This window comes from Carassius auratus, chromosome 5 (genome assembly GCF_003368295.1).
Source record: "Carassius auratus strain Wakin chromosome 5, ASM336829v1, whole genome shotgun sequence".
NCBI lineage: Eukaryota > Metazoa > Chordata > Actinopteri > Cypriniformes > Cyprinidae > Carassius > Carassius auratus.
The window spans coordinates 5,927,772-5,941,517 of record NC_039247.1 but is presented as its reverse complement, the minus strand read 5'-3'; the positions used below and the strand labels follow the sequence as shown (position 1 = coordinate 5,941,517).

Genomic DNA, 13,746 nt, shown 5'->3' with positions numbered 1-13,746 from the left:
CACTTTGGTGCATTTTTCAAAACAGAAATGAAATTCTCAAAACTACTTGTACAACCTCCACATCATCTAGTTATTTATACACATCATAAAACCAGTTTCTCATTCTTTTGAACAAGTTGCGATTGCTTTTGTACATTCATGCAATTGATTATGCATGTTTATCGGCAGTTTCCTACATTATCAGTTGCTCATGTCATGTTGCTCAAAACGTATTGCATAGTTTTCTGTGCAACAGTCTTACCCTTCAAAACATCTAGTCTTTAGTTCATCATATAAGTCATTAAATGCAAAATGGTTAATCTAGTTGTCAAAAACTGCCTAGCACACTTTTTATATTTATTTTTACACATTATTATTAGACTTTTTGTACATTTGGCATGAATTGTCCAAGTGAATCTTGACTTATGAAGAGAATGTAGATGATAAACCAATGATAAACCCTTTCTCTGAAATAGCTCAAAGGTTCATCTCATGAATCTTCAGTTGAAAAGCTTATACTGTATAGACAGAGGACAACACAAGAGTTACACATTCTGAAAATGGACTTATTTTCATATTTGTGTCCATATTTGTTTTTCCTTTTCTATATCACAATCACATTGTAAAGGTTTTTTTTTTTTGGTCAGACTTTGTAAAAGTGTTACTGGGAATTCTATCCAGTCTCTTTCAGTCAATATCCCACATACAGTAATGTGTAAATGTGTACGTTTGAAATGGATATATGGCATACATAAGCATATGGCATACTGTTCAATACAGAGGTTTACATCAGATCATCCCTCCAGAGTAAACTGTTATATTGACAACATGACTAAGCAATTTGACTGTCTTATCCGTACACTGTGACACAAGGACTTGTCATTCTGATGGCAGTGATATGTTCATTGACACAGATATTTATTTTTGAGAGATGAACTAAGGATTTTGAGCAGGAGACTGGCTTTTGCAGGTAATTCATGGTGATTTGCTATTTGTACGAGTTGTTTTGAGAAATGCACTTTATGTTTTGCAAATTGTGAGTTTGATTCGAGAAATATACGAAAGCGACTGAGAAAAACTGTAATGCATTTACGTCCATTGTAGGTGCATTACTGTACACTTAATTGTTGTCTTACAAGCTGAAGAATTAAACCCCTTTCACACTGAGCTTGACGTTTAGATTTTTTCGGTTATTTCAAGCCTGCACGATAAGTGGCACCGACTGAGACTGCATTTTACACCTGCACACTAGGTGGTGGAACCCACTATTCATTATAACAAACAAAATTGAGACATAATTAAGAAAATTGTTGTGCAGTGTCCAGAGGTTAATCAATTATAACAGAACTTTGTGAGATGGTGATGAACTGAAAAGAGAAACAGCTTTTCAGTGATTATAAAGCGAGCGCTCTTTGTGGACTTTCAGAGTTATATATAATCCATTCAGAATTTGCTGATAAATAAATAAATAATAGACAGACAGATAGACAGATAGACAGATAGACAGATAGATAGATAGATAGATAGATAGATAGATAGATAGATAGATAGATAGATAGATAGATAGATAGATAGATAGATAGATAGATAGATAGATAGAATGTGCTCTGTACAGGAGATCCAGAATTAAAACTATACACAAATATATTCAGAAATATATAATGTCCTCATATGAGGTGGCAAGGATTTAAGAAGAAAAGCAAACCACATTTCACATATTTGAGAGGGTGAATGCAAAAATCACAAAAACATATCAGGTGCGTTTGAAATGCCTCTTGCACCACATCATGTGCATTTAAATGTCCTTCAAATGAAAAGCTTTAAATTCCAGTATATATATGAAAAGGATGGTTCAATGTAGTAACGCATGTAAAGTGTCTAAAATTCATACAGTAATTGGTGCATGGTCAATAAGTAAACATCATACAAACAAACACCATATGAAACTAAACTTGTCTTCATACAGTATTCTTAATTACAAACAAGACCTTGTTGTATAGAATGATAAATAATTTGTGGATGCGAGTAACTTACATTTTAGATACAATATTGTCAGTTGCGTTGTCTATTTTTGTTCTGCCAATGAAAACAGCTAAAAGTAGAAGGCAGCAATTGTTTAGAATTGGGAATTGTTTAGTGTATGATTCAATGCCTCGCTCATATTACATCTTTCAGGAATGAAGCAAGTGTTTTTGAACTAATCATGGTAAATGATTCAATGATTCGCTATTAAAGTCAGCTTGTTTCGTTCCGGAATGAATCTTTCTTTATTATATGTAATTTGTATTTCTGTAATTTTATGTTACCAATGTTTTGGCAATATGAAGCCTTTTATCATGCCAATACTTGAATCTACTGGTGTACAGAGAGTCGTGAACATGAATCTAATGATAACATAATGAAATGTACTTTATCATTTCAAACAAACCAATTAACAGTCAAGCGCAGTTATAAATACACTGGTAATAGTATTGGAAGTCATCAAAAGCAATGCTGCAATAATACAGTTTTATTATTGCTTTATTTTAAACAGCTCATTAGCAATTTCATTGTTGGGAGCACATAAAGATCTTCAATCTAAAATTAAAACATCAAGTTTGATCTTGACTACAGTGTCTGAACATGTAGGCTGTAGAGTGATCCATATTTCACCCCTCCCAAAAGAGTTGAAGCATAGCACAAATAAACAAAGCCCCCCATCTATCAACACCAGCCTATTGTCTCTCAAGCCACTTTAACTTTAAATTACAATCCAAGTGTCCATGGCATAACCTGGTGCCCGTCCCAGAGGGTCATTTGTTGAAAGTGCAGTGCCTTTAATTAAATGTCAAGCACCTTGATTTGAGGTAGGGTATGATATTGGATTAATGGCATGGGTCAGTGTCAGGATTTGTATTTATTTGAACGTGCATTCTGTTAAAAAGTGCAGCAAACACAGATCCACACATGTTCAGTGAGAGTCCAGTCAGAAGATCTTGTATATAGTAGTCTAAAAACAATTTATTTTCTTAAAAGAAATAGGGATTTGCAGCATCATTTTGGAAAGCCGCTGAAGCAAACCCTCTTTGAATTCTCACCAGTGGATATGTTGGTAATTGAAAATCATAATATGTGTAAATTGCCAATCCTGTCCACGCACCACAAAACAAGCTGCCCTCACAAAGAAACGCATGAGCAGCTTTAAATGCTCCACAGCTGCTTTATATACACAGATTTATTTTTAGCAAGTACAGAATTGTTAGACACTTGTTTGATTACTTTTTATTATGCTATTTTATTATTGTTCCTAATTGTGGGATATCATTATTAAAAAAAAAAAAAAAAAAAAAAAAAACAGACAAATGTCACATGTAAGTCATCTAAAACTATCAGTCAAATGAAAGCATAAACAATGATAATTGCATGGCTCTCTGGAGTGCTTTATTCTTTATTCTAAAGTCAGATTGTTGCCAAAAAAAAAAAAATGAATTAAACTGAAAATAAATATTTCTGTCTATTTGGTGTGTGGTAATGTGATAAGCAGGATAGTAAAATTAATCAACTACTATTGCAAAATGAGCCTTTTATAGGCTAATGCTTGATCACACCACTGGGGATTACTTTCTGATAATGACCAAATGACCATTATTCTTTACATATTTGTCTAAAAGTTCACATATTTTATGATTTTACTGATACACCTCTGATGAAATCATAATCAAAAAACATATCTGTTTATCATATTTGTATTTCTTTCAATGGGAAAAAAACTTTTAAAACATTTAACAGAATGTGAAGAAATGCAAATACAATTCATTAAGGTATAAAAAGTACATTTTCTTTCCACATCAAAGTCACTTTAAAGCCATTAGTTTACTCAGCGGTTATTACAGTTACATTTTATGTAAAAAAAATCTGATTATTGGCTCTTTTAACTGTAAGGTGGGACTCTCTCCCTCTGTGTGTGTGTGTGTATATATATATATATATATATATATATATATATATATATATATATATATATATATATATATATATATATATATATATATATATATATATATTTATTTATTTATTTATTTATTTATATTAGGGCTGGGCAAGTTAATGCGTTACACATTAAATGATTAACGCTGATAATTATTTTATTGCGCATTAACACAGTTTTTATTATTATTATGAAAGTCCATTGCTCACTGGCTCTGAATGCACAAACAGACAAATAATGGGTCACAGGAGGAGATTCTCACTATTACTGTTATTTTTTAACAGAAAAGAATGCAACAAGCTCGTAATCACGACTTCATAAATGGGAAATATGAAGTTTCAGATAGCATGTTAAGACAGCAGGGAAGCGCTTGCTCAGCACAGTGGAGTGCATTGTTTTGGTAAATTTGTGGTTTATTATTTTTAGTGGTATGGGACATGGTAACAAGTGGCCCTCTCACAATATATTGCTTTATACATCTATCGCTTTTGCCGCTTAGAAATATTCACGCAATCATGCAGCACTTATCAGAAGATAAGTGGTAAAAAAAATAAAATAAATAAATAAATTACTCAAAATGGATTTATGTCCATTGTGTGTGTGTTCAGTAAAATTAGCCAGAGGATTTAATTTTACTTTAACACTCCGAATCCCTTATGCACCTTTATGGGAAAAACAAGGGCATTTTCAATTTCTTACACTCAAAATATGTTCTGTGTCCTCTTTTGTTGTGTCCTTAAGCTATTTCTCACAAAAAAAAAAAAAAAAAATGTATATTGAGTGCTCTGCAAACAAACCAGATTGCAAAAGGGACATGAAAAATGAAGTTATTCTGCATTTGCATCAAATGAAAGATCCAAACAGAAGATATGCCATTGTCCGTCTGCTTCCTCTCATTTACCTTCCTGCAAAACAAGCACTGTGTGGAAGGAGAAATACGATGGAGGGAAAAGAGACAGGAAACAGAGGGTTTGTTTGCTCTTCTGTTCATCTCTCAGTGAGATACATTCAAGTGAATCACTCCTCTGTTTATGTGTTTTTCTAAACCAGACTACCTGCCAAACAGCCTTTTGATCTTTCTTTACTTGCACTCCAACAGGAAAGGAAGATTTGTACCTGCTGAAACCGTGTCACCCAAACCATGATTTTACTCCTATGGTGGCCATTACATGTGCACACACGGAGAGAGAGAGAGAGAGAGAGAGAGAGATAAGTATAACAGAATAAATGTGTTGTTGTTTTTTTTAGTCAGAACATTTATCAATGTGGTCTAATGCAATTACAAAATGCTGTGCTTCCTGAATTGTTAAGTAGGATGTTAATAACACATAAGTATTACTTAATATCCAGGGCACGTTTTCAATTATGCATTACTGAATTACCTACGTAATATGACCACTTATAAGTCCATTATCTGTATCTTAAACACTTGTTTTTAAAGTTTAAGAGAGAGAAATGGCACAAAATAAGCATCAAACAGTTGATAAAACCCCCCACAATAATCCACACGTAATCCACACCACTCTAGTCGATCTTTTAATGTCTTGTTTCTTACAAACACGTAGCTTTTCAGTTCACAAAAACATCATTAAAGCATTTTAGCTTTAACGAGTCACTTCTGGACACAATACAAGTCCATAATCCATAATAATGCTTCCTTGTGTGAAAAAGTCCATCCTCTGTTGTCCCCTCATATCATAATCCACAATTTAACACCAATTTGTTAAGAACTGTTTTGATTGTGAACTGTGCTTGATCTGTTCACATTTCTCTCCTGATTCAGATGAGATTACTTTTTCAGTGGAGAAAGCAATATTATGGATAGAAGACTTAGAAACATCTTAAAGATGTATTTGTTTATGACAAACATTCAGCTTTTTGCTTCACAAGATGTTAACTGAAGGACTGGAGTCATGTGGACTCTCATTCTGACGGCACCCATTCACTGCAGAGGATCCATTGGTGAGCAAGTGATGTGATTCTAAATTTCTCCAAATCTGTTCTGATGAAGAAACAAATGCATCTACATCATGGATAGCCTGTACATTTTAAATTTTCAGCAAATTTTCATTTTGAGTGAACTACTCATTGTATTTAAATGACTGGCATTACTGGTCTTTATGATGGTTTAGTACAAATTTGCAACAGAGGCATGATTTATTCGTAATAATACAATTCCTTTCACAAGCACTATGAGCCAGACACATGCAGACCCATAAATACCTCACATAAATGTTATTACAAATAGGCTGTGTGCTAAATAAGCTTGCATTGTATGTACATATTGAGTTAAAGTTTAATAGTGCAGCTATTAAATATTAAAAAAGCTAATGCTTCTTCATTTTCAAAAATGTTGTCACAACTTTTATTTCAATGGAAGTTTACTATGGTAGGATTGAATGCCATACCGGATTTGTGTAAATCCTGACAGACACAGTCACATTGGAAAATTATTAAAGTTCATTTTAAATGTAAGCCTGACAACATTTGTTCAAGATCATTTAATTCAGCACTCTACTAAATTAAAATAAGCCTTTTTCCTTATTTATGCCAGAAAGAAAAATCAATAACCAATTTTTGATTAAAAAAAAAAAAAAACATATTCAGATGTCCTTGACATTATGATTGCATATAGGAGCATAACTAAATTAATTTAAAATCATACAAGAATATTAAAACAAATCTGTTCTAAGAAAACTCTTAATTTAATTTGAGAAGTTTAGTAACTTAATTATTGTTACTTATTGAACATTTTATATTTTGACTGAGTTTCTGGACACACAGAATCGTTTAAATCATTCTAGAAACCATTTTAAAGCTACTGTGTTTAAATAGCTTTGTTTCTACCCATAGCCACATCTGTAACACTTGCATGGCTTTCCTAGTATGCAAATTATTCAGAACTAGTATTAATCAAAGGATAAGTAGTTCTCATTAGTGAGAATGATGTTAGTTACCATTGTGAGCTATTTTTATGAGCAGAAACCAATTTCCTATACTGTTATGGTAGTAGATCACTGGGAAATTGGTTGAATTTTCCCCAGCACTGAAACCATCTGTCAGATTGTTCAGCTGGTTACGCTTCTCTCAGCCAAATCAGACCGATCTGCATGCATCAGTAGATGTTACATCAGTGTGCAATACATTCTTTCTAAGATACCGTATTCAGAAACTTCAAAGCTGACACCCTTCCGAATTAACTGATATATGAGCAACACAAAAATAAAACACTGTGCAGAGAAATAGAGAAATATATACTATAATGAAAATATAAAGCAATATAACTTTGCCAACAATAAATATATAAATACAAGACAACAGACTAATACTTGTAATTTGTCAATCTAAATATTTATTAATAACTACGATACAGTTCAAAAGTTAAGGGTCAGTGAGATTGTAAAATGTTTTTGAAAAAGTCTATGCTCACTCAAGGCTGCATGTTTTTGTCGGGAAAAAAAAAAGTTATATTGTATAATATTATTTCAACTCAACTTCAGTTCCATCACTTCATTGCCATTCACAAATCCTCTTCTGTGTCTTTACGTGATAGTAAAGTGTACATCGAATGCACACTTGGCAGTCTATGGGACAGTCACAAGCCTCCCGGTTTTCATCCAAAATATCTTACATTGTTTTCAGTAGATAAACAGAGATTTTACGGCCTTGAATAGTGCCAGCATTTTCACTTTTGGGTGGATCATCCCTTTAAAATAACTAAATAGATTTTAATAGATTTTAAAATGCAGTCTATTCCTGTGATATAAAGCTGAATTCCCAGCATCATTACTCCAGTTTTTCTGTGTCAAATGACCCTTCTAATATCCAGATTTTGTTTTAAGAAATATTTCTTATTATTATTAATGCTGAAAAAAGTTGTGCTACTTAACATTTTTGTGGAAACCTTGATATTTTTTTCAGGATTCTTAGCATTTAGAACAGCATTTATTTCATTTGTTTTTGATACATTATGAATTTAAAACAGAAGCCTTTTGTTACATTTAAAATGCATTAAAATTTACTGCCACGCTCCATTTGCTTTTGAATAAATTTAATGCAATTTTAATTATTAATTTATTTTTTGTTATTCACTAATAATCTTTCCTATCCCAAATAGGGATCTTTGTTCTGATTGGCTAACCCTCTGCTTACATTGTCCATCCATCAGTGTGTGAAACTCCTTGTGATGTCATAGATACTGTGATGATTTCTGAAAAACATTAATGCTCTTGGTGGACTTGAGCTTCATGTTAGTGTATAAGAAGAGCAAAGAAAATCCTGTTTTCTATGATAAGCCCATTTTAGTTCTTGTCTGAAAAAAAGAAGCTTTAACAGTTTTTTTTTTCACCCTGAGGCTGAATATGACTCTGCATGTAAAACATCAGTCAACCATGTGCTGTCAGCATGGTCTTGATCAAGAGGGGCTGGCATGCTCTCAGATGCTGCAAATGGCACCCTAACCATCCCAGTGACAATGGGCTTTGAGATTGCTTTCTGAAATCCATCCCCAGCACCAAATTTAATCACAGCTTTATTTGCTTTCGTCACTGCTGCCAACCTCTTTTAATGAAATTTCAAACAAGCTTGATGTCTGATTGTCATGCAGTGCCACAGAAAAACCATTTGGCACATGACGTCGGATGCGGTTAACAGCTGGGTTATTCCCGGCGCATGGAGGACCATGCACATTATAGCTGACTTTAACTCTCACAAAGCTGTGTGGCTGCTGGTTTGTACTGAATGCACATTCAGTGAAAGCCTTAATGAGAATGGATGTTTATTAAATTCATGTGAATCATATGGGTCACTGGTTCTTAGTAAAAAAGAAAAAAAAATTCAATGAAAAAGAGGCTTTCTGTTTCTTGTGAATCATGATGGGTAAAATAAGTACTTATTTTTAAATAAAAACAAACTCTGAACACCAAATGTGAGTTTTATAGAATATTCTGGCCAGTCTTTTTAATGACAAAAACACATTATAAAAGTGACTTTTGCACTACATTTAAAATATTTGCATGATGAAACAAACTGAAATGTAAGCTGCTATCCACTGAAAATCTGGTTGCGCTTTATTTTACAGTACGTGTACTTACATGTACTTATAGTTTACTTACACTGTATTTATCTAAGGAAGCTCTGGTAATACAGGTTAAATACAAGAGGTAGGGTTAGGTTTAGGGGTAGGTTCCAAGTTAGTACCTAGTTATTACATAATTATTGTAATTGCTATAATAAGTACATAGTATGTACATGAGGAACAGGACTGAAGAAGATCTCCTGTGTGTACTGTAAATATGAATAACTCACAAATATTAGTGAGTGAGAATCAATGTATGACTTGTTAATTTTTTTTTTTTATCATGTCTTTTCAATGAACCAACTGAACCAGTTCACTAAAGATTCATTCACTAATATGACTCATTCGATTCTTGTGTTCAACTCACTGACTTGATTCAGTCACAGAGGTTAAAAGCCCACTGTAACTGAAGATTATCAGTAAAAAATGCCTTACATTGCAGTTTGTTCTTCACATAAAGCCTCAGAGGACTTGAAATACACCACACAAGTCATCGAAATGAATTGGAAAGTTCAATAGCTCCATTCACAATTCATCTTAGTTCTCCATTGAAGAATAAAACATGGCTTGGAATGAGTCAATTATATTAGAATTTTCATTTTTATGTGAACTAATCTTTTAAAGGATGTTATCAGCCGGTAAACCAGTATGTGTGAGCATACAGTTGGGAGATAATGTCTTTTGGATGAACCAGACTTTAAGCAATCTTCAAGTGAGAATAATAATGAATTCCTCGAGCTTTAGCTGAGGCTTTTATCCTCACTCTTTATTTTGAATAAGGATGGGTTTATGATGAAATTTTGCTAACTAAAATAAAGATGCACGGATCTAGCTCATAAATTACATCTCAGTCTCTGCCCCCAGCGTGTCATACAAGTTCAATGCAAAATATAAAAAATATAGCTCAAACTCAAGATTCACAAATAAACAACCGTATATATCCTAAGGACGAGATTGAACATGGCCTACTTCATCAGTGTGAGGCAAATGCAAAAACAATTTGGTCAATGAGCTACATTTATATTTACCGAGCAAATCTGTTTAAAAGTAAAACTGTTATGAGGTTGAAACCCAGTGTTTGGTCTCTTCATATTTACTGTCTATTTTCCATCTCTATGGAAATGCTACACAAACTGTGGCCTATGTTCTAGGATGAACAGTTTTTCTCTGCGAACATGCAGGCACATTTGCACATAGACTGACTGTCACAATTGCACATGGATAGATGTACAGAATGCACACAATCACATACTACAGGGAACATCCGTATGTTACCTCTTGTCTTTTGCATGTGTCTCTTTATCGCATTTGAGCTCGTATTAGTTCAGAACAGAATGTTTTTAGGGGTTTAAGAGCATGAGAAGCAGCCCTGAAATTTTGGGTAATAGGATTTTTATTTAACTAAATGTACTGATAGAAAACGTCCCTTGATGAATGGAATTGTGAAGAGGTCCTGAGATTAATAATTAAACCTGAATCTCAAAAGATTGATTTGGAAAGACACTTTGAACTGAGCTGACACCAGTCAGATGTCAATATTAAAGATTTAATGGAAAAACTCATCTGAATGAATGCATTTGATGTCACAGGTATTTTATTTCCTTTTTTTTTTTTTTTTTTTTTTTTTTTACAGAATGCTACATTACAAACATATTTTTGCAATTACATAATAAACTCATTTCAAATTTTGTCAACATGCATAGACATTAAATGAAAAAGCATGGGATTTTGAAGCGAGCTGATCATAGTGTGCATTTCACATGAAACCTACCTAAAGCACTATAAGGTGGTTTCTTTAATAAAAAGCCATTTATTTTCCTTTATTGAACATGATGTGTCTAGTTCAAATTACAATTTACTCATTTTATTTAAATGGATACTTTTTTTTGTTAACAACTGTTTATTGAATTTTCTTTTGTTTACAACAGCAGAAATATTTAAATGGATACTTAAGGTAAACCAGTGATTTTTAATCCTGAACTTAGAACATGTGGCCTACTTAAAAGCATTGCACATTAGAAGAAAAACAGTAATTTATTTTATTTTTTAAGTAAAATGCCATTTATTTTGCTGTTATTGAACATGTAGACTATAATGCATCTAGTTAAAATTACATTTTAATGATTTTATTTAATTGGACATCAAGGTAAACCAATCGTTTTTATTTTGGTCCACAACACTTCACATTTTGGATTTTTTTCTATCTAACGCACCAGTTCAGGTCTTGGTGCCACTACTAATGAGCTGATGATATAAACCAAGTGTGTTAATTAAGGGAAACATCCAAAATGTGCAATTCAGGGATATTCCATGACCATTATGGGGAACACTGGGGTAAACTGGTGTGATTGTATAAATCAACCAGCCTATACATCTGCGTATTGTATAGTGCAATGTGTTTCAGATTCTAAAACATTCTAAGTGTTGGTTTTATGCTTAGAGTGTTGTTCATGGACAATGAAACACATTAGTGCTGCACCATGATCAGGTCTTTTTGATGGCTTATGTGAGACCTACTCTCCTTAAATCACACAAAACATTATTTAAATCAGAAAAGTCAATTATACTGTACAGTAGGTATTAAAATTTGATCTGTTTTTATATTAATTATATCCAGTGGAATACTCATCAGAGTGAACTTTCTAACAAAAATAGGAACAGATTTATGAAAATACTGTGTCGAACTGAATTTGTATATTTAGTTTACTATGTTTCAGAATCTAAAAATAAAAGTGCTTTACGGGTTAGAACGACGCGTCAAAGACTTTATATTTGGATTCACTACCGATTCACTCACACACGCTGAAAAACAGTTTGAAGCCAAAGAGATGCCACAACTGCAACATACCACTCAGAGGTATTTCTGCTGGCTTGTGATATACCTACTTTACGCCTCATTGAGAAACGCACTGGTAACAGGATTTCCACGGGTTTTAAGTGAACTGCGCTGTCCGTGGTGCTGAATCCTTACAAACTGTTCAAACCAAACGGAAAAAATACTAATAATAACAATAATAACATGTGTTTCTCTTTACTTTTCACTTACGATATATTATAAATCGAAACTGGGTCAATAAGAAGCGAGAGAGAGAGAGAAAAAAAGGAAAGAAAAAACGCTGAACAGGTGCGCAAAACACCGACCTTCTGTCTTAAAATGCACTAAAGCGAAGTGAAAATTCATAAAAATGTAGTCGTTTTAATATAGGGTGGAACAGAATATTGGCTTCAAGCACCATCAGGACTCTCTTACTCACCTTCCACTTCGTCCTCAGGCAGGTTGACCGGTGCCCGGTACGACAAGATATCAGGAATGGTGCAGATCCCCCGGTACATCAAAGTGGAAGTCACCGGATGCATAGGCATTTTTGCGCTTTGTGTTGGCTAGCACGTGTGTATTGGTCCTCATATATGTGATTTACTGTCCAGACGGCAACTTTTTATCCCACATCAGATAGGACCGAAACCCTCAGTGGTGACCACGCGTGGAGTGGATTCCATGGAAAGGTCCGTTATCTCGCAGCTTGCGCAATTGTGCAGCCCTCTCCAAGAAACCAGGTGTAGGGACAAGTCTTCACAGGTCACGAGTGGTCTAGATGTAATGCTTTTGGGTTTGGATCTTCACAATATAAGCAAACCGCCCCGCCTTTAGTTTGTTTTAAAAATGACAAAGACAACGAATAACGGCGGCTCCATCGGAGGTGAAACTATAGCATATCCAAAAAACTCCACCAGATCACACGACGCGCATCAAACAAACGCGCTTTTTTTCATCAATGCGACAAAGTATGTGCGTGTTCGACGAGGTTGCTTGGATCGATTCGAGCTCCAAATCGTTAGACAGTGATCTCCATATGCTTGTTTTCTCCTCAATCGCTTCTTAAGACACAGCAGAGCTTCGAGCTCGCACTTGTTGGATAGTGTGCGCACCGCCAAGAACAATTAGAACAAAATGCGCTTTACGCGTGTGTAGTTGTTGCTAAGGTTAAGATATTTTTTCTTTAAAGAAACCCTATTTTTCCAGAATCAAATTATATATTTATATTAAAAACAGGAAAATATGCTACCGACACAATCAAACTTTCTAGCTAATCACAACATGCAGATAAACGATCGGTGCGTGGGGAAGCGCGGTGTCAGGGTTCCCTCGCGATGGATCTATATTTAGTCTGAGTGTAGCTGCTGCTCTCCACAAAGTATTTCCCGCCGCAGGTGTTGGGAGGCGTTTACACAGGATGCGCTCTTGCTTTCAGCAGCTAGACGTGCGTAGCGGATTGGAACACTCTTGGCGCTGTTTTGAAAAGTTGATCTGCTTGTTTTTAACCTTGCAGGCTGTTTTAAAACGCGACGGTCCCTGTGCGATATGCGATGTATCCGTCTGACACGTGTGTATAGACCAGACAATGAATCTCGGTGATCATTAATAGGCACTATTTTATCGAAGCGACAAAAAAAATTGTAGCATCAGTAGTCAGTCTTGAATGCTTGATGACGAATGAATCAGTGACTCAACCACAAAAGTTAGCTGCACCCGAAATCGTACGCTTTTTGGTTTGAAATGTACTTCACGACTTCACTGATCTATATAATGTTCTCTATTGTAGATCAGTGGTAGTATATGGAGTAACGAAATTCGGATGCGTTCCATCTGCCATGTCACCGATCACTTGTTGCATCATTTCATTGCCATTCACAAATCCTCTTCTGTGTCTTTATGTGATAGTAA

The 13,746-nt window shown here is 34.3% G+C and overlaps 1 protein-coding gene across 1 annotated transcript in view; it reads right to left on the bottom strand.

Annotated features, from left to right (window-relative positions):
* cabp7a (calcium binding protein 7a) overlaps positions 1 to 13,396 on the bottom strand; it is a 28,588-nt gene extending 15,192 nt beyond the window's left edge. The window contains exon 1 of the mRNA XM_026245439.1: positions 12,278 to 13,396. Within this exon, the coding sequence (XP_026101224.1) occupies positions 12,278 to 12,386 (109 nt within the window). The 5' untranslated portion in view covers positions 12,387 to 13,396. The remainder of the gene's footprint in view (positions 1 to 12,277) is intronic.
* Between the last annotated feature and the right edge of the window lie 350 nt (positions 13,397 to 13,746).